Below are 22,171 nucleotides of genomic sequence, written 5' to 3'. Positions count from 1 at the left end.
GAAGATGATGTCTCTCATGTTGGACTGTCTCTATTCTCTTCACCAATCACAAGCTATTATTAATAATGGCTCAAACATTACCACTGTTACTGACATTACGTTTACTCGAGGTGCAAATGATTCAGCAAAAAGTCAATAATTTAACGGTTTAAGTGAAGAGTCAGGTTTTGTAGAATTTCTCTGCTTGACTGGATTTTTAATGATCACATATTTAATTGTAAACACATTTAGTGATTTCTTGAAAGTAAAAGTGACTCTGAGGAGAAATGATCACTTCATAACTAATCAGGGCTTTACATTAGCACCTGCCCACCCGCCAAATGCGGGTAAAATTCGGCTTTGGCAGGTAATAACTTTAGTCTCACTAGCCACTTTGGCGGCTGGTTTATTCTGTGGTATGACAATATATATTTTAATTGTAGTTTTCTCTGAAGGCATCTGATAATCTGACGCATTGCAATATAATATTACGCGCCTACAACTCCCATGAGCACCTGCATAAACATTCTAACACAACATGTTAGAATTGTTTAGAATGTTTGATAACGTCTCAGATAAAATCAATGATACGGTAACCTGCGGTTAATGAACGAAGCAATAAAGTTGCTGACGACTGACAAGCGCACTATGTGGCGGCACGTAGCTGGAGTTTCAAACCCTGCTGCTCAGGGAAAAAGGTGCAGAGATGAGCAGGGCCGGAGCAGCATTTTTAAATCACCGACGTAAAATTCTTGCAAAAAAAAAAGTATACACCACCATATTTTAGGCAAAGTTATCCAAGGCAAACATAAGTTGAAACTTTCCACTCTATTGCTTTGGCTTATCAAATGATTTATTTTTAAAATCACAAACAAGGCAGGCTACAACTGCACTGCTTGGAAAATGTAAATTTAACAGCTTCATGAAAGTGCGCTGATGGTTACCATGAAAACCCCATGTCTACCGCACTGCGTTCCTCCCCCGAGTCGCATGCTCATTCGCGTTTGTGTTCTTGGTCTCAGAGCTGCGCGCACCAAACAGACACAGAAGACAGAATCAACGTTTAACATAATTAACAATGCACTTTTTACGGAGACATTTTAATGTTATTCTTTATTTTTTTTTATCCAGTTGAATATTGAGCGTACAAATGTATTTTCAGCTCTTAAAAATGACTGCAGTCCAGACCGCGGGGGCCTCAGAGCTGGCTACAGCCATGGAGATGAACAAGACGCTAATAGGAAGATAAGACAGTTCAATGACAAATGGAAGTTCAGGTGAGATTGGCTAGTTCATAGCAAAACCAAAAATACCATGTACTGCGAAGACTGTAGAAAGTCTGGCAAAGACAGGCACCAGTAATTTTAAACTCAAAACTATAAAGGACCACGAAAAGTCAAATGCACACATCGGTACTATAACATCAAAACAGGCGAAGACGGCTGGTCACTACAGGACAGCATTGCTTTCAGTCCCTGGCTGTCATGAAGTCGGCTGAGCTGGAGAGGATGGAGCTGCTGTTTACAAATGTTCACGCGATTGGAAAGAAGTTGATCTTGCCCCAGCTATCAACTTATGGCCTGCTGGAAGCCTCAGGTCACGAAGACCATTTTTCATGGACCATTCTGACTCATCTGATGATGAATGTCATGAGGACATTTAATGTCTCTCTCTACACATGTTCACACACACACACACACACACACACACACACACACACACACACTATTAATAGATAATACATAATATACATAATAATACTTGATAATACACATAATACTTGCATATCAAAACATCAAATGTTTTTCAACGATAAATGTTTTGAATTGGACTTTTAATATTAGAATCAGTTCAGTTGTACTGAATGTTATTTTTCATCTCATCTCATTACCTGGAGCCGCTTTATCCTGTTCTACAGGGTCGCAGGCAAGCTGGAGCCTATCCCAGCTGACTACGGGCGAAAGGCGGGGTACACCCTGGACAAGTCACCAGGTCATCACAGGGCTGACACATAGACACAGACAACCATTCACACTCACATTCACACCTACGGTCAATTTAGAGTCACCAGTTAACCTAACCTGCATGTCTTTGGACTGTGGGGGAAACCGGAGCACCCGGAGGAAACCCACGTGGACACGGGGAGAACATGCAAACTCTGCACAGAAAGGCCCTCGCCGGCCACGGGGCTCGAACCCGGACCTTCTTGCTGTGAGGCAACAGTGCTAACCACTACACCACCGTGCCGCCCCATTATTTTTCATATTATATGATATTTCATATTGTAAGGGGCTTGAATTTGAGTTCAATAAATAGAATACTCTGTTTATATTTTGGTCTGAATTGGTTGCATGTTTTCATATAGGAAGCTACCTTAACAGCACTGAATACTTGAGTGCTACTGTAGAGATACATTATACACTGCCAATCATAATTAAATCTAGATCTTCTGAACTTTAATGTATCATGGTGAAGAAAAAACTGCGATTCCCTGGCAACAAAATTGTGGCTAGTGAAAAGGCTGAATGGCTAGTGACTTGGGAAAACCACTAGCCACAGTGGCCAGTGAGCAAAAAAGTTAATGTAAAGCCCTGTGACTAATACAGTGCCTTGAAAAAGTATTCATACCCCTTGAACTTTTTGACATTTTTCCACCTTGCAACCATGAACTTAAAAGTTTTTTATTGAGCTTTTATGTGATAGACCAACACAGTAGCACATCATTGTGAAGTGAAACGAAAATGATAAATGGTCTTCAAAATTTTAAACAAATAAAAATCTGAAAAACGTGATGTGCATTAGTATTCATCCCCCCTGTGCCAATACTTTGTAGAGCCACCTTTTGCTGCAATTACAGTACAGCTGCAAGTCTTTTGTGGTATGTCTCTACCAGCTTTGCACATCTAGACACTGAAACTTTTGCCCATTCTTCTTTGCATCTAATTAGTTAATAGAGTCCTCCTGTGTGTAATTTACTCTCAGCAAAAATACACTTGTTCTGTGAAGGCCTCAGTGGTTTGTTAGAGAACACTGAAGAACAAACAGCATCATGAAGACCAAAGAACTCACCTATTAAAGTATTACATGCAGAACAAATATACAGTGCCTTGCAAAAGTATTCATACCCCCTGAACTTTTTCACATTTTTCCACCTTACAACCACGAACTTAAAAGTTTTTTATTGAGATTTTATGTGATAGACCAACATAGAGTAGCACATAATTGTGAAGTCAAATGAAAATGATAAATGGTCTTCAAAATTTTAAACAAATAAAAATCTGAAAAATGTGGTGTGCATTAGTATTCAGCCCCCTGTACTCTGATACCTTTAAATACAATCCAGTGCAATCAATTGCCTTCAGAAGTCATCTAATTAGTTAATAGAGTCCTACTGTGTGTAATTTACTCTCAGCATAAATACACTTGTTCTGTGAAGGCCTCAGTGGTTTGTTAGAGAACACTGAAGAACAAACAGCATCATGAAGACCAAAGAACTCACTAGACAAGTCAGGGATAAAGTTCTGGAGAAGTTTAAAGCAGGGTTAGGTTATAAAAAAATATCCCAAGCTCTGAACATCTCAAGAAGCACTGTTCAATCCATCATTCAAAAATGGAAAAAGTATGGCACAACTGCAAGTCTTTTGTGGTATGTCTCTACCAGCTTTGCACATCTAGACACTGAAACTTTTGCCCATTCTTCTTCACATCTAATTAGTTAATAGAGTCAGCTCAGCCAGACTGGATGGAGAGCATCTGTAAACAGCAATTTTCAAGTCTTGCCACAGAAGCTCAATGGGATTTAGGTCTGGACTTTGACTGGGCCATTCTAACACATGAATATTCTTTGATCTAAACCATTCCATTGTAGCTCTGGCTGTATGTTTAGGGTCATTGTCTTGCTGGAAGGTGAATCTCCTTCCCAGTCTCAAGTCTTTTGCAGCCTCCACAGGTTTTCTTCCAGGATTGCCCTGTATTTAGCTCCATCCATCTTCCCATCAACTCTGACCAGCTTCCCTGTCCCTGCTGAAGAAAAGCATCCCCATAGCATGTTGCTGCCACCACCATGTTTCACAGTGGGGATGGTGTGTGCAGGGTGATGAGCAGTGTTAGTTTTCTGCCACACATAGCGCTTTGCATTTAGGCCAAAAAGTTCAACTTTGGTCTCATCTGACCAAAGCACCTTCTTCCACATGTTTGCTGTGTCCCCTACATGGCTTCTTATACCCGTCTTTCAACAATGGCTTTCTTCTTGCCACTCTTCCAAAAAGGCCAGATTTGTGGAGTGTACGACTTATAGTTGTCCTGTGCACAAATTCTCCCACCTGAGCTGTGGATTTCTGCAGCTCCTCCAGAGTGATCATGGGCCTCTTGGCTGCTTCTCTGACCAATGCTCTCCTTGCTCACTCTGTCAGTTTAGGTGGACGGCCATGTCTTGGTAGGTTTGCAGTTGTGCCATACTTTTTCCATTTTTGAATGATGGATTGAACAGTGCTTCTTGAGATGTTCAGAGCTTGGGATATTTTTTTATAACCTAACCCTGCTTTAAACTTCTCCAGAACTTTATCCCTGACTTGTCTAGTGAGTTCTTTGGTCTTCATGATGCTGTTTGTTCTTCAGTGTTCTCTAACAAACCACTGAGGCCTTCACAGAACAAGTGTATTTATGCTGAGAGTAAATTACACACAGTAGGACTCTATTAACTAATTAGATGACTTCTGAAGGCAATTGATTGCACTGGATTGTATTTAAAGGTATCAGAGTACAGGGGGCTGAATACTAATGCACACCACATTTTTCAGATTTTTATTTGTTTAAAATTTTGAAGACCATTTATCATTTTCATTTTACTTCACAATTATGTGCTACTCTATGTTGGTCTATCACATAAAATCTCAATAAAAAACTTTTAAGTTCGTGGTTGTAAGGTGGAAAAATGTGAAAAAGTTCAGGGGGTATGAATACTTTTGCAAGGCACTGTATATTTGTTCTGCATGTATTACTTTAATAGAAAATTTTAACTGATAAACAACACTGCATACAACTATTAACTGCTGCTTTAGTGAGTGTGGCAGCGGGGGCGTGGCCAAGTGGAGGTCTGTGAATGGAGGGCGGAGTCAGGGAAGGCGAGTGGTCATGTCACTACACCTGTGGTCAATTAACGTGTGTTTGTGTGTCTCCTCCAGTGACCACGCCCTATAAAAGGAGCGTGAGAAAGGGAGGTCAGCGCCGAGGGCTTGGTAGTAGCCTGTGTGTGTCTGTGAGAAGAGAGTCTGAGTTGTGTGCTGAAAAGCAGCAATAAAGCAAATAATTAAGTCTCTAACAACCCCCTGCTGTGCTTCTGTGCTCCACCCACATCAGAGTCTCGCTACAGTGGTGCTGAAACCCGGGAACAGTGCAGAAGGGAACAGCCCCATGGAGTCCTCGCCGTTTAAGGACCTGATCCGTGCCCTCGCCACAGCCCAGCAGAACCAGCACCAAGCACTGGTAGCCCTCTGAAAGGAGCAAGAACAACGGTTCGAAGCCTTGGTGCTGGCCCAACAGGAGGACCGCCAGGTGTTCCGGCACCTGCTCGCGTCGGCGGGGCCCACGATCGCCACTGGAGCAGACGCTCCTCACCTCATCCTAATGAAGATGGGTCTGCACAATGACCCAGAAGCCTTCCTCACGCTCTTCGAGCAGGCAGTGGAGGTGTGGGGTTGGCCGGTGGACCAGTGCGCGGCGCGCCTCCTCCCCCTGCTGATGGGCGAGGCGAAACTGGCCACGCTGCAGCTCCCCGCCAACAGCCGGCTTGTGTATGTGGACCTTCGAAGAGCCATCCTCCAGCGTGTTGGCCGCTCCCCAGAGCAACAACGGCAGTGCTTCCACTCTCTGCCCTTGGAGGAGGTTGGCCGGCCGTTCGGGTTCGGGCAGCAACTCCAGGACCCCTGCTGGCAGTGGCTGAGGGCAGATGACTGCGACACCGAGGGAGTGATCAACCTGGTGACACTGGAGCAATTCGCCACGGTACTTCCGGAAGGAACAGCGAAGTGGGTTCAGTGTCATCGCCAGGCGTCGCTGGACCAGGCAATCAAGCTGGCAGAGGACCACATGGCGGCCGTTCCAACGGCAGGACGGCGTGTCATGTCTCCTCTTCTCCTCTCTCTTCTCTCTCTGCTTCCCATCCTCGCCCCATTCCCTCACCGTGGGGGCCGGCTCCCCCCCAGCTGGCCCGGCGCACCCGTGGTGTCCTCCCATTTCCCCCTTCCTTGTCTGTGTCTCCTCCCCCTCAGGTGAGCGATGTCCATAACACCAGTGCAGAGGGAGAGCCTGGGCTGGTGTACTGGCCCTGTGGGGAGCCGGGACATCTCCAACATCAGTGCTCCGCGATGGAGGTGGGCGTGGTGGTCTGGGTCCCAAACATGCCAGAAACCACCCTCGATCGGGCCAGAGCATATCGAATACCGGTAAGTGTCCAAGGGGATACGTATCAGGCTTTGGTGGATTCCGGCTGTAACCAGACCTCAATCCACCAAAGCCTGGTGCAAGGTGAGGCATTGAGGAGAGCACGAATGGTGAAGATGTCGTATGTGCACAGGGATGTTCACAACTACCCTTTAGTGTCTGTCCACATTCCATTTCAAGGGGAAAAACATATTGTAAAGGCGGCGGTTAATAGTCTAGTAAACTAGACCCACCTGCCTAGCGGCCAAAAATATGTTTGCCTACGAGTGGGTCTAGCCTCGGACCATATCAACAACACACCCCAGGCATCAAATTGTGCCCGCTAATCACAACGCAAGGTTTTTGTTTGGATTCTTTGGGCGGGCTTTTGCAGGAGTGACGACAAGGCTGCACGACGCTGGAGAAAGCACAACAGGAAAGATGGCTATGGCTATTGAACAGCGCTCGTTTGACTCCGCTTTGGAATCAGTTTTAGAAGAATTAGACTTGGAGTTTTCATTGAAACATGAGCAGGAAGAGGCTCTCCGCTCATTCCTTTTCAAGAAGGACGTTTTCGCTGTTTTGCTGACCAGCTATGGCAAAAGTCTGATCTACCAGCTGGCTCCCCTGGTAGCCAAAAGGATGGGGCTAAGTGAAAACCCTATGGTGGTAATTGTCTCGCCCTTGGTAGCCCTAATGGAGGACCAGGTGAAGGAGGCAAACAATTTCGGACTCACGGCCATGCAATTGGGCATCAATGAACCAGCAAAGTTCTGAAGGGGCCAGTGCCAGTTGGTGTTCGGCAGTCCGGAGGCATGGCTTTTACAAAAGAATTGGCACGACATGTTGGGGACCAAAGTGTTTCAAGACAACGTCCTTGGAGTCGTGGTGGATGAGGTTCACCTCATTTACAAATGGTAAGGGGCATACTCTTAACTACGCAATAGTAAAGTGTGTGTAAAGTATATTCCTAAAAGATGATGGCGATGCTTGGTAACAGTTATGCTTGGCCCTTAGCTATTGCCAGTACAACAGGCCGAATGTCGGGACTGCTCCCTTACTTATCCTCCTCAGTTTACGGCCTTTTAATGTTAACTATCTGAAGCCTATGGGTGAAAGATGCAAGTTTACATTAACGCAATTGCTTTGTGATATTGAATGTATTGTCCGGGTGATTTGGAAATAGCACTTAGAAGCTAGTTTAGCTGCTTTCTGTCGCTCTGACTACATCACAGTCACTGTTGCGTTGATTGGTCAGAGCGTTGGCCTATACGCACAGAGACAGTTTGAAAGACAACGGGTTGTTCCTACCCACACCCTTTGGAAATGTCTACGACCGAGACCAGACTAAATATGCACATTTAGTCTGGCTTGCCAGGCTAGGCGGTTAACCCTCGTCTCACCCACTTGCTAATTTTGGGGACTGATTGGCCGGGGTTTAAGGATTTAATGATGCACATGGTGAAGAGTGGGTCCTGCCATAATTCAGCTAGGGAAAGCCCCGGAGTAGCATTGGCAGGAGAAACTGTCACAGAGCCATCTACGTCAGCACCGTGTCAGGGCGATACATGGAGTGAGGAGCGCACCGCCCCTCCTCCCTCTCTCGGGGATTCCCTTGGGGAGTTCCCGTTAGAGCAGTCACGTGATGGGACTCTGCGGCATGCATTTGACCAGGTGAGAGCAATCGATGGTCAAATTCTCCAGCCAAATGCGATGCCGGCCTTCCCGTACTTTGCTATTAGTAAGGATTGACTATACCGAGTGACACAGGACACTCAAACTGGCGAAAAGGTAACACAGCTGTTAATTCCAAAGAGCCACTGGGAATTCATATTCCAAGTGGCTCACTTTAATCCCATGGCCGGACACTTGGGGCAGGATAAGACACTCGCCCGAATAATGGCCCGGTTCTATTGGCCAGGGACTCGCGGGGATGTCCATCAGTGGTGTGTGGCGTGCTGCGAATGCCAATTAGTAAATCCTGCAGCCACTCCAAAAGTGCCTTTGTGCCCTCTCCCCTTAATTGAGACCCCGTTTGAAAGAATTGAGATGGATCTCGTTGGGCCATTAGATCGGTCAACATGGGGATATCGCTTTATTTTAGTTCTGATGGACTATGCAACGCGATATCTGGAAGCAGTGCCTCTCCGCAATATCTCAGCATGTAGTAAAGCAGAAGCACTCTTCCGCTTTATCTCCCGGGTCGGGATTCCGAAAGAAATCCTGACAGACCAAGGCACTACATTCATGTCACGCACACTGCACGAGCTGTATGGGTTACTGGGGATTAAGCCTATCCGCACCAGCGTCTATCATCCACAAACAGATGGCTTAGTAGAACGGTTCAATCAAACTCTCAAAAATATAATTCGGAAGTTCGTAAGCGAAGATGCACATAATTGGGATAAGTGGCTCGAGCCCCTGTTATTTGCAGTACGAGAAGTCCTGCAAGCCTCCACAGGTTTTTCACCATTTGAATGGGCGTAAGCCGCGTGGCATTTTGGACGTGCTACGTGAAAATTGGGAGGAGGGACCTTCACCTAGTAAGAATTCAATACGTTCTCGACCTGCGCGCCAAACTCCACACACTCACGCACTTAACCCAGGAGAATTTGCGGCAGGCACAAGAACGTCAAGCCCAACTGTACAACAGGGACACGCGCCTTAAGGAGTTCACACCAGGAGACAAAGTACTCGTATTACTGCCCACGTCAAGCTCCAAATTGGTCACCAAGTGGCAAGGGCCCTTCGAGGTCATACAGCGAGTCGGGGACGTCGACTATGAGGTGAGGCGAATGGGCAGGGGTGGGGCATTGCAAGTTTACCACCTCAATCTATGAAAATGTTGGAATGAGGAGGTCCCCGTGGCATTGCTGTCAGTAATTCCGGAGAAGGCGGAGCTGGGGCTGGAGGTACAAAAAAGAAAATTGACATTGCCCACTGCTCCGGTCCCCTGTGGAGACCACCTCTCCCCGACCCAGCTCACAGAGGTAGCCCAGTTGCAGGAAGAATTTTCCAACATGTTTTCGCCTCTGCCCGGCCGCACCCACCTCATAGAACACCACATTGAGATGCCCCCAGGGGTGGTAGGGCACAGCCGCCCTTACCTTCTGCCCGAACACAAAAAAAAAAGGTGGTCTGGGATGAACTTGAAGCCATGTTCGAAATGGGCATAATCGAGGAGTCCCACAGCAACTGGAGCAGCCCAGTGGTCCTGGTCCCCAAGACCGATGGGTCGGTCCGGTTCTGTGTGGACTATAGGAAAGTCAACACGGTGTCTAAATTTGACGCATACTCAATGCCTCACATTGACGAGTTGCTCGATCGATTAGGCGCTGCTCGTTTTTATTTGACACTGGATTTAACGAAGGGATATTGGCAGATCCCCTTGACTCTTCTGTTCCAAGAGAAAACGGCCTTTTCCACACCGTTTGGCTTGCACCAATTTGTCACACTTCCTTTTGGGCTGTTTGGGGCACCCGCTATGTTCCAGCGGCTTATGGACAGGGTCCTCCACCCCCACGCCACCTACGCAGCCGCATATCTAGATGACATCATTATCTACAGTAATGACTGTAATGGCAGGTGGGTCTCACAGCCAACCCAAAGAAATGTGCGATTGGGCAGGTGGAAGTACGGTATCTGGGTTTTCACTTGGGCCATGGGCAGGTGCGTCCCCAAATTAATAAGATGGCAGCGATTGGGGCCTGCCTGAGGCCCAAGACCAAAAAGGAGGCGAGACAGTTCCCATGGATTAAAGTTTTCCGTCACTACGACGGATTTCCGTCAACTGGGAGCGCTAAAGGTCAATAATGAGAGTGATGCAGATCCGAGGAAAAAAGGGGGGTAGGCCCATAGGTCTGACACTGATGTGATTTAGAACTTCACCAAGCTGCTGTGATTGTCTGTTGTTGAACCCTTTCTTGTGCTATGTTTGAATATATGTAAAGGATTAAGTTGTTGCACTAGATAGGCCTAAATAAATAAATACAGCCTCCGCTACTGTCTAGTCCCAGGGAGGCTCGGCGTAGGCAGCAAGCCGCGGTGCTCGGCTTGAGTTTCGTTTCTATCGGCAGCTCCAGCCCGACTTTGCACGCTCGTAACTCAGCCAGGGGAGGTCCCAGCCTCTCCAAACTTGGCAGCCAGTGACCTCTGCCCTCTCCCCAACGAACCAGCACTGGCCAGCCCCGCGCCTCGGGACGCGATTCATCCCGAGGCGAGCCGCGGCGCTCCGCATCAGTTTCCTTTTAACAGCGGCTCCACTGATGAAACAATCTGGCTGTCCTACTACTAGGCAACTACTTGCCTACTACTAATACTAGGCCTATTGTAGTAGTAGTAGTAATAATAATATTTGCCTATTGAAAGGCGATCAGGTGAAAAATCAAACAGCCCTGTTGAAGCCGCAGCAAGATCTATGCTATTAAGCCTTTTGTAGGTTAAACAGGCTTCGGCAGACAATGTTCTTGGAAGGCTGTGTTTTTCTTTGGTTTGATTAGCCTACGATTTAATCTTTAAACATTATGGTTTCAGCAGTTCGCTTAAACATTGGAGCGGACCAGGCGCCGTGGGGGGGCGTCGCCCCCTCGTGGCTACAGCCCCGCCCCCTCAACGGAGACTTGGATCACTTAATTGTTTTCTTATGAAAATATAATGTATTATAGACATATTAATAATTTGCATTTTCAAATACGAAATATTAAGTGGTTGCGCATTGCACAAAAATACATTTCACATAAATCACTACTAAAACTGTCACGGTAGAACAAATCTGATTGGTTGTTGTTGTTATAGACATGTATCAATCCTAACTACTGGGGACTACTAGTTATTGTGGGTGTATGTGTGAAATGCTGACACAGCCGCGCACACACAGACCTGTGATAAGGACAAGGGGAGGCATCGTGCGGGTGGGGGTTTTACATGTACACTTAAGTGCACTGTCTCTGCAATATCCTGTAATATGCAGTCAGTTTACGGGAGTAGTCTTTCCCCCACCGAATTAAACGAATTCGATCACAATATTGTGAATCTATTTTCTTTCTTTGTAGGCTAAGTTTATCTCCGTTTATGTTGGTGTATGTGTTCATATATGGTCTGCTTTGTGCACAAATAGCGTACGAATATGTGTCGTTGACGTCACCCCCCATGCAGCGGGGGTGAAAATTCATCACTTCAGAGTGTTTTGTCCCCTACACGCCTAAACAGAGATCGTGGATTAAGTGGTTAGTGTTGACTCGGTGTGAGTCAGGAAGGCTATTACTGGTGCAGCCGCGGGGTCTGTTGATTTTTTTAAATTATGATTTTGGCCGCCAAGCCAAGTACCTTAGACTTGTATTGACGTTTTGTTTTCATGCCGCGGAGCTATTTGTATGTATTTTAAATTTAAAGGACTTGCCTGTAGGTTTGTGTGTGTTGTTTTATGTTTGGCATCTTTCCGGTTGTAACGCGTGACTGTGAGAAAATTGGAGGGGAGGGTTAACAGGTGGGCACGGGCGTTGATAAAGCGCAACTGCCCTGGTAATATGTCACATGATTTTCCCGTACTAAAGCAACCTTCGGGGCCGTGGTTTTGTGGTTGGCGCAGTTAATTGTTTGAAACACGTTGTCAGACCGCCATCACTACTACACACTATATGAAAAATATTTGCCCCCTTGCGATTTCTAATTGCCCCCTTAGTAAACTGTTCCTGGCGCCGGGCCTGCATTGGAGGCTGCAGAGTCAGCCTGCAAGATTTCCCGACACTTGTTTAAGATGCCAAACTTCATAGTAAGGAGAAAATAATTCCACAGTATTTAGTGCCTCGTCAGTCTCAAAAATTAATAGTGAAGGACCAACGCGAATTAAGTGCCAAAAAACCATCTTGTAGGCCTATATTTTACATTTTCAAAAAAGTCCGGAATTGGAAGTCAGTCAGTGGAGTGTAATGAAGTGTCTCATTCACTAAGCACAAAAGGTCGGAAAACAGTGGAGAAAACAGCTATTGCTTAAATAGGCTACTAATGGTTTACATTAGTAATTTAATGTATGTGACAAAAAAATTCATTGATTAAATAGATAAAGAAGCCAATACTCCGAAGCTCAAAATTCAGGAAAGTGGCTCCGGTGTTGCAAGTGCACAAGAACAGTTATTTGAAAGTTAACCTAATGAATTTGTGCGTGTGCGTGCGATTTCATGAAGAACCGGTCCGGGACAATTGGCATTCGGTGAAAGATTCACACCTATGACTCATTAAATTCGCGCGTGCCCTCTCGCCCACTGTTGCTTCGTTTTCCCGATTTACACGCGTGTCTGAAGATGGAGTTTTCAGAAATCTCCACTCTGCCCAGAGTTTGCAAAAGTAGCTGTTTTCAGTGACTGAAACCTCCGTATAGGTGTGAATGAGAGGTGCAACCGAATAAATAAATATGCGTCTTTTTTATCCGGCTACATGTAGGCTATCACTGCGCAAAGCCTCTAATGTTGAAATGATAGTAATATTTGTTAAAATAATAGTAGGCTAATTTCCACATTAATTGGTAAAATGGCCCAAGGGATGTGATGGGGGGATGGCCATTTTATAAGGGGGATGTTTTGAGATTTTTATTTCAGAAGGGGGATGCCTCCGCCCACATCCCCCCTCAACTCGAGTACTGCGTATAAGGCCATATTTCACCTGACATAGGCCCTTCGATTTCTATCACTAGAGCGTGTCAAATTACTTTCGGTTTTGCCAGCATGGACGCGCTTCTTTTAAATGAAGGCACAGATGTGTCAGACATTGACAAAACGGTAAAGAATAAGTGGAGATGGGCTTGGCGAAATGAAATGGGCAATAATGGCAAGCTCCTGCTGCTGTGCCAAGGAAAAAGAAACAAAAACAGGCATCAGGTATTGCCAAACTAGATGCCTTTGGCTTCACTGCGAAGAAGCAGAAAAAGTGAACTTTCACTTTACTTTTATTGTTTCCTGGCTTTATTTCAACAGATTTTCTTATTTTTCTTTTTGTTCCACCCTTTTGAAAGCATGGTTCAAGTTCGACTGCACTTGTACTTTTCTCTTAACCACTGCTGTGCATTACTAAAGTATTGTTGAAATAAATTTGCACTTTGTGCTGAAAACTTGATGGTTCATCATGAATAGCCAGTAATGACAATGGTCAAGTCTTGCCTTAGCTTTAGTCATTGTTAAAATTATGTAAATGTACTATAAGTAGGGGCCGAGGGGATAATGGACAACACGGCGTTTAAAATTTGACGCATCGCTGACATGGTAGGGGCCAACAACTTGGAGCTTTTTTTTTTTTTCAGTCAGATGATTTTTTTTGCTTTAATGCATGAGTTCCTGGGGCTAGCTGGCTACTATCGGAGGTTCATACCAGCCCGCTGACTGATCTCACTAAAAAGGGAGCACCAGATCCGGTCCAGTGGATGGAGCAATGCCAACGGGCTTTCTCTAAAGGTAAAGGCTGCACTGTGTGGGGGGCCACTGTTACACTCCCCTGACTTTTCTCTCCCCTTTATTTTGCACACAGATGCATCGGACAGAGGGCTGGGGGTCGTTCTGTCCCAGGAGGTGGAGGAGCATCCCGTGCTGTACATTAGCTGGAAGCTGTCGATGCGGGAAGGCAGGTACAGCATGATTGAAAAAGAGTGCCTAGCCATCAAGTGGGCGGTCCTCGGCCTCTGGTACTACCTGCTGGGGCGCCCTTTCACCCTCTGTTCAGATCACGCGCCCCTCAAGTGGATCCAACGCATGAAGGATGCCAACATGCAGATCACCTGGGGGGAAGAAGTCAGCTTCAGGCCGGATGGCTCCCCGGTCTGAGTCGGGCGGTGGGGGTATGTGGCAGCAGGGGCGTGGCCGAGTGTCGGTCTATGAATGGAGGGCGGAGTCAGGGAAGGTGAGTGGTCATGTTACTACACCTGTTGTCAATTAACTTGTGTTTGTGTGTCTCCTCCAGTGACCGCGCCCTATAAAAGGAGAGTGAGAAGGGGAGGTCGGTGCCGAGGGCTTGCTAGTAGCCTGTGTGTGTACATGCGTGTCTGTGAGAAGAGAGTCTGAGTTGTATGCTGAAAAGCAGCAATAAAGCAAATAATGAAGTCTCCAACAACCGCCTGCCGTGCTTCTGTGCTCCACCCACACAGAGTCTCGCTACAGTGAGTTATTGTGACTCTCAGAGAGATGATCTTACCTTAGTGTCTCCAGTTTACAGTGAGGATTCTCCAGTACAGCACAGAGATGCTTCACTCCTAAGTCTCCCAGATTATTATTAGACAGATCCAGTTCTCTCAGGTGTGAGGGATTTGATCTCAGAGCTGAACTCAGAGCAGCACAGCCTTCATCTGAGACACCACACTTATATAACCTGCAGAGACACAATGACACTTCACTGCCTCAGTTTATGAACATCAAGATTTGCTTTGTGTGTCTTAAAATGAATGTGTCCCCCCCATGGATTTGGTATTTCTTTCACCATTTTGTGTCAAGGAAGTAGCTAACCTGTGAGCAGAATCAGGAAGTTACATCTCATGAGTTATAGTGGTGCTTGAAAGTTTGTGAACCCTTTACAATGTTTTATATTTCTGTATAAATATGACCTAAAACATCAGATTTTCACACAAGTCCTAAAAGTAGATAAAGAGAACCCAGTTAAACAAATGAGACAAAAATATTATACTTGGTCATTTATTTATTGAGGAAAATGATCCAATATTACATATCTGTGAGTGGCAAAAGTATGTGAACCTTTGCTTTCAGTATCTGGTGTGACCCCCTTGTGCAGCAATAACTGCAACTAAACATTTCTGGCAACTGTTGATCAGTCCTGCACACCGGCTTGGAGGAATTTTAGCCTGTTCCTCCGTACAGAACAGCTTCAACTCTGGGATGTTGGTGGGTTTCCTCACATGAACTGCTCGCTTCAGGTCCTTCCACAATATTTTGATTGGATTAAAGTCAGGATTTTGACTTGGTCATTCCAAAACATTAACTTTCTTCTTCTTTAAACATTCTTTGGTAGAACCACTTGTGTGCTTAGGGTCATTGTCTAACTGCATGACGCACCTTCTCTTGAGATTCGGTTCATGGACAGATGTCCTGACATTTTCCTTTAGAATTCGCTGGTATAATTTAGAATTCATTGTTCCATCAATAATGGCAAGCTGTCCTGGCCCAGATGCAGCAAAACAGACACAAACTATGATACTACCACCACCATGTTTCACAGATGGGATAAGGTTCTTATGCTGGAATGCAGTGTTTTCCTTTCTCCAAACATAACGCTTCTCATTTAAACCAAAAAGTTCTATTTTGGTCTCATCCGTCCACAAAACATTTTTCCAATAGCCTTTTGGCTTGTCCATTAGCAAACTGCAGATGAGCAGCAATGTTCTTTTTGGAGAGCAGTGGCTTTCTCCTTGAACCCTGCCATGCACACCATTGTTGTTCAGTGTTCTCCTGATGGTGGACTCATGAACATTAGCCAATGTGAGAGAGGCCTTCAGTTGCTTAGAAGTTACCCTGGGGTCCTTTGTGACCTCACCGACTATTACACGCCTTGCTCTTGGAGTGATCTTTGTTGGTCGACCACTCCTGGGGAGGGTAACAATGGTCTTGAATTTCCTCCATTTGTACACAATCTGTCTGACTGTGGATTAGTGGAGTCCAAACTCTTTAGAGATGTCTTTGTAACCTTTTCCAACCTGATGAGCATCAACAACGCTTTTTCTGAGGTCCTCAGAAATCTCCTTTGATCGTGCCATGATACACTTCCACAAATATGTGTTGTGAAGAATAGACTTTGATAGATCCCTGTTCTTTAAATAAAACAGGGTGCCCACTCACACCTGATTGTCATCTCATTGATTGAAACCACCTGACTCTAATTTCACCTTCAAATTAGCTGTTAATCCTAGAGGTTCGCATACTTTTGCCACTCACAGATATGTAATATTGGATCATTTTCCTCAATAAATAAATGACTAAGTATCATATTTTTGTCTCATTTGTTTAACTGGGTTTTCTTTATCTACTTTTAGGACTTGTGTGAAAATCTGATGTTTTAGGTCATATTTATGCAGAAATATAGAAAATTCTAAAAGGTTCACAAACTTTCAAGCACCACTGTACAATCAAACAAATTTCAGAAATTAATGCAAATAATCAAACAGAACTTTAGATTTACAATTTATCTAAAATATTGCCAAATTATTCCACCACTGCAGGCTCCACAGGGCTTGACATTAAGGACTGCCCAATTGCCCGGGGTAAGTGAAACATGCATTCGGGCAAGTGGGATATTTCCCCGACATGCCCGACCAGGCAAGTTGGAATGAGCATAGATTACAAACGAGCACCACTAAAATTAGGCTTTTTGATCTTTTATTTCAGTTCCTAAAAGCCTCCCTCACTATGTATCCGCCATTATATCTTGGCTGTTTTTTTAGTCTCGGTTTCATTTACTGCTTTGCAAGTTATTTTATATCCCCCCGCTGTTGTAGTATGGTACGTGTACTTACTGTTTATAGACATCACGTGATAATTACAGCTGGGGTCAGACAGACACCATTTTTCGTGCAAGCAAGGCTTAATCTGTCTTCAACATGTTTAATTTTTGCACTGTTTTTGCTTCTTCAAACAGAGAAATAGATAAAAGGCATTACCGTCTCCCCACTATCAAGCAAAAATGTTCTCAAATAGAAGCAAATGCTTCAAGAACAACAAGGAAATGAGCGGTTAAAGAATACAAGGAGAGGAGCTCAGCCTGAAAACTCCAGAGAAATTCACGATTGTATTTAAAATATATTTTACAAAAAACAGAAAGTCGGGAGTGAGGATGGAAGAGTTTGCTTAAGAATCTCGTTTTATTTTTTTTCCGCTTGCATTTGAGTCAGCTCCTTCATGAAAGTGTTTGATTTTCTTCCAGGTGAAGCCGCTTCCTTATTTGACACAGAAAACCCAGACTGGGTTCAAACAACTCGGGCATAAAAAAAAACTCAACAAGGAGTGACATGAGCGATAAATCCTGAAAGAACAGAACAGATTCAGAGCAGAGAGAGCTGGAGCTTTGTTTCTGTTATCAGAGTAACACAGTCCTGTGCAAAATATTTGTGTCAGTTTTTTTGTTATATCATCCACCTCTAGGTTTAAAAAAAAAAGTGCTGTGTCATGACAGACGGCTGCACTGATTCAGTTACAGGTTGCCAGGTCTGTATAAAACATTTTAACATTTATCATCAGCATCTCTATTTGAAAAATTAAAAAGAATTGTTGTGGGTTTCAATTTATTGGAAGTTATTTTCTGCTTTTTTAAAATTTTATTTCAAAGTCTTTTATTATTTTTTTTCATTTATTTTTCACTGCATCAGTTCTATGGCATTAATGTCTCATTTTAGTTTTAAACTCTATATTCCTGAGATTATTTCCACCATGTCACTGCTGCTTTAAACCCTGCAACTCACACAGAGGGCAGTTAGTTTGTGTCTCACGTGCAGTTTGTGTGATTAGTTACAGTGTTGTAGTAAATTTCACAGTGATTTCAGACACATTGCAGTGGGATCAAGGTTTTTTGTTTGTTTGTTTGTTTGTTTGTTTACCTGCCACCCCCCCCATCGGAGGACAACTTTATTTTTAATACATTGATATAAGTGTAATACTATGCTCAATATATTACATTTCACTTTCAGTTCAGCGCATCTATTGTTATCCGACCATAACCATTCAACCTAGTTTAGTGAAAACATGGATATCCATAAATGGGGGGTTTATGTGCAACACAAGATAGAGTGAGAATCACAATAACACAAGACAAGATGGAGTGACAGACGTACATAGGACAAGGTGATGTCCTATGCACAGTGCAGTTGGATCAAGTCCCGTTTTGTGCTGCAGCTTCTCACATACGTCCATCTGACCCAAATTCTCTGTGACAAAATAAAGCTGAAGGTCTGCACTTTGAGTCAATGTTGTAGTCGAGTCACTAAACCTCGAGTCCAGTCTCGAGTCCCCAGTGTTCATGTCCAAGTCATTAAAAAAGAAAAATTCGAGTCCATTATTGATCCGAGTCGAGTCCAAGTCAAGTCCAACACTGCAACCGCACCAAGATGGTGACTGTTTTAGTGCCATTAACATTAGTTTGTCTCTGAACATGGCGTATGAACAGGTGAATGTGCTTCTCTTTATCAGGGAGTGTGAAGTATTCTGTCAGAGATGATTGGGAGACGGATGTAAGTGCAGAAGGTGTGTTTATTAATACAAGTGAAGACGGCAAACAATCCAGGGGTGGGTTTCCCAAAAGCCTCTTAAGGCTAAGAGTGTCTTTAATATATTTAACATATATTGATATATTTAATATAGAGTTAATTATTACATCAACATTGAAACATGAAAAACATTATGAATATATTTCAATATGGTCTGGAATCACATATGGATATCGGAATGTCACATTGATTTCGCTACATTTAAATTTGATGAAACTCCATAAGGACAGTGATTATCTAATTTAGTGTAATAAATGAGACAAATTTCTGCCCCTCTAACATTGTGCATGTGAGAGAGAGCGTGAGTGCATGAGAGAGAGGTTTTGATCTGTGTGAACCTAAACCCGGCACACATGGGCGACTTCTCGTCACAAGCGTATTGCGATTTTTGGACACAAATTCCCCCTCTCGTGTACGCGATGTCTGTGACCAGTGGGCAATTTCGGGAGGGGGATGCAAGTCATGTAACTACTTCGCATGCGAAGATTGGCTTAGCCTTTAGAGGTGATCGCTTCATTACTGCAAAGAGACGCACATGTGGCGATATCTGTGCAACAAGTCAGTGACTGGCAATTTTTTGTCACAGAATATCAAGCATGTTTGATACCTGCGATCTCTTGCCACCAAAAAAAAAAAGCCGTCGCAAATATCTGCACACAGCAATTTTTCACTTGCGTAAAAAAGTTGCACAACCAAGCGACGGAAAAATCGCCCGTGTGCACCAGGCTTACAGAGGTATTTTTTATTATACATGGTCACGTCAACCTCCTTAGGTAGGCTACACACAGATTAAAACCTCTCTCTCTCTCGCTCTCTGCGCACATATAAGGGAGAACATTGCCAACTTGGCATTGTGGATAACACTTGAAATAATCCTGAGTGTATGTTTGAGTAATAGTGAAATGAGCGGGCACGGGGAACACATTTACTTATTTACTTTATTATTTGCTCATTCTTTAGTGTGAACATTTATTCATTTATTAAAAAAAAACAAACGCTTGGAATAAAAAAAAAAAAATGTTGCCCAAAAATGAAAAATAATTTCAATTATTAATTACCACATTAGATATGTAATGCTCAATGACAATACAATATTTTAACATATTTTAAAATGCTTGTCACTGTCACTGGTCATTGTTTTTTGGTAAAAAAAAAAATCGAACGCCTTGTGACCTACTGGACTGGATTTAGCAACTACTCATGCCTGTATCGGGGACGCGCATTGCAAAGAAGCACTTCGTAATGTTGCTATTTAGACTCCTTCTGACGAGTGAGTTCAGGAAAACCACATACAGAGATAACGTCCATTTCTGAAAGTCTCTCAACTCTCTCTTTAGCTCTAAAGGGTAACGTTATTGGGAAACCGACCCCAGAACAGCAGGCAAAATCGTAAAACGGTGAAACAGGCGATAGATCAAGCGAAGCACAAACAGGCTATCGGAGACTCGGCAGAATCAAAGACAAGAAACAGGAAATCAGGGATCAGGAAACCAAACAAGGAAATAAGCCTCAGTAATGTGTCAGCAATGGAACTCAATACTTTGCAAAGTAAGTGTGTTTTCACAGTTTTTATTTAGGCGTGCTGATTGCGCCTTAATCCTGTGCAGGTGCGAGTCGTTTGTGGCCCCTGCGATGTCCGGACCGCACCAGAGATGCATGCGCCAAGGCGCGCAGGTTTGATACTCTTGCACAGAATTCGTACAAAAATTAATGTAGATATAAATATCTTATGGCAAAATTATTATGGCATGTTACAAAAAATAAAGAAAAATTCTGAGTCCTCGTCTCCAATTTCCGAGTCCTAATGCAGTTAACACATGAGTCCGAGTCTAAGTCATCAGTGCTCGAGTCCAAGTCAAGTCACGAGTCCTCAAAATTAGGGCACGAGTCCGACTTGAGTCCAAGTCCTGGACTCCAGTACTACAAGCCTGCTTTGAGCTCATCTTCATTATTTAATTTCATCAACAATATACTGAGGAAAACAATATTTAAAAAACCCACAATAATTATTTATAGCCACGTCAGGGCTGGATTTAGAGGGGTCCTGGGTTGGGATATGCCCCGCCCCAAAACTGTCCCTGGACTGCATCAAGACTTTTTTTTTTAGGACCAGATTCTTGAGTGAATTAATTGTGTCGTGTCAAAGTTAAAGACTGAAGGACAAAATATGTCTCACTGCCTTGTTTCATTCAGCCCGTGTGAGAGATGATCTTACCCCAGTATCTCCAGTTTACAGTGAGGATTCTCCAGTACAGTACAGAGACGCTTCACTCCTGAGTCTCCCAGATTATTATTAGTCAGATTCAGTTCTCTCAGGTGTGAGGGGTTTGATCTCAGAGCTGAACTCAGAGCAGCACAGCTGTCATCTGAGACACCACATTTAGACAACCTGCAGAGACACAATGACACACACTTCATCAACAGATTTTCATCTTGGTGTAATAGTGGTTGTGAAGATGATGTCTCATGTTGGACTGTCTCTATTCTCTTCACCAATCACAAGCTATTATTAATGACTCAAACATTACCACTGTTACTGACATTAAGTTTACTCAAGGTGCAAATGATTCAGCAAAAAGTCAATAAATTCTACAAAACCTGACTCTTCAGTTGAACCTTTATCTCTGCTTGACTGTATTTTTAATGCTCACATACAGTCATATGAAAAAATAAGTACATCCATGGAAATTATAGACTTCTCAATATTTTTCTACAAGCAAACATTTCACCCTTTAGATACAGTACCGAAAGATAAAAATGATATTCTCCAACAAACGACACATAAAATTTACATTTTTTAGTTATTTTCATAATTAAAAACAAAAATCAGTCAGAAATACGCAAGTACATCCTTACATTTATCACAATCTGAAGTCTGTAAAATTGGAATCAGATGTTTTTTTTGATTGGTTGCTTTATTCCGAACAGTAAAGAAGATATAAAAAACAAAAAAACAAAATAAAAATAAAAAATGCAATCATCAAAACATCATCATAAACAAACAGAATAGCATAGCCACAAGGCAGTAACATAATGTTCGGAAAGGATTAGGAAGAAGTAAATAGCTTAGCAAATCCTAACCCTCTATACCACCGCTAATCAAACGTCACTTTCCACCATAATAAACTACATATACAAAAGAAAACAAAATCAACAAAAAAAAACCATACCAACATGGTATAATATCGACCAAATCAAATCATATATACAGATACTTATGTTATGCATATATACACACATACAATACATACAGTGGTGCATGAAAGTTTGTGAACCCTTTAGGATTTTCTATATTTCTGCATAAATAGGACCTAAAACATCATCAGATTTTCACACAAGTCCTAAAAGTAGATAAAGAGAACCCAGTTAAACAAATGAGACAAAAATAATACTTGGTCATTTATTTATTGAGGAAAATGATCCAATATTACATATCTGTGAGTGGCAAAAGTATGTGAACCTCTAGGATTAGCAGTTAATTTGAAGGTGAAATTAGAGTCAGGTGTTTTCAATCAATGGGATGACAAT

General features: G+C 43.4%; 1 protein-coding gene across 1 annotated transcript in view; it reads right to left on the bottom strand.

Annotated features, from left to right (window-relative positions):
* Positions 1-903: 903 nt before the first annotated feature.
* The window catches only part of LOC132870648 (ribonuclease inhibitor-like), a 30,422-nt gene continuing 9,154 nt past the window's right edge, over positions 904-22,171 (bottom strand). The window contains exons 2-4 of the mRNA XM_060904398.1: positions 20,859-21,032; positions 14,575-14,748; positions 904-1,003 (exon numbers count right to left, since the gene is read on the bottom strand). Coding sequence (XP_060760381.1) covers positions 940-1,003; positions 14,575-14,748; positions 20,859-21,032 — 412 coding nt within the window. The 3' untranslated portion in view covers positions 904-939. The remainder of the gene's footprint in view (positions 1,004-14,574; positions 14,749-20,858; positions 21,033-22,171) is intronic.

The sequence above is a fragment of the Neoarius graeffei genome, chromosome 22 (assembly GCF_027579695.1).
Source record: "Neoarius graeffei isolate fNeoGra1 chromosome 22, fNeoGra1.pri, whole genome shotgun sequence".
NCBI lineage: Eukaryota > Metazoa > Chordata > Actinopteri > Siluriformes > Ariidae > Neoarius > Neoarius graeffei.
This window is presented reverse-complemented; position numbering and strand designations above follow the sequence as displayed.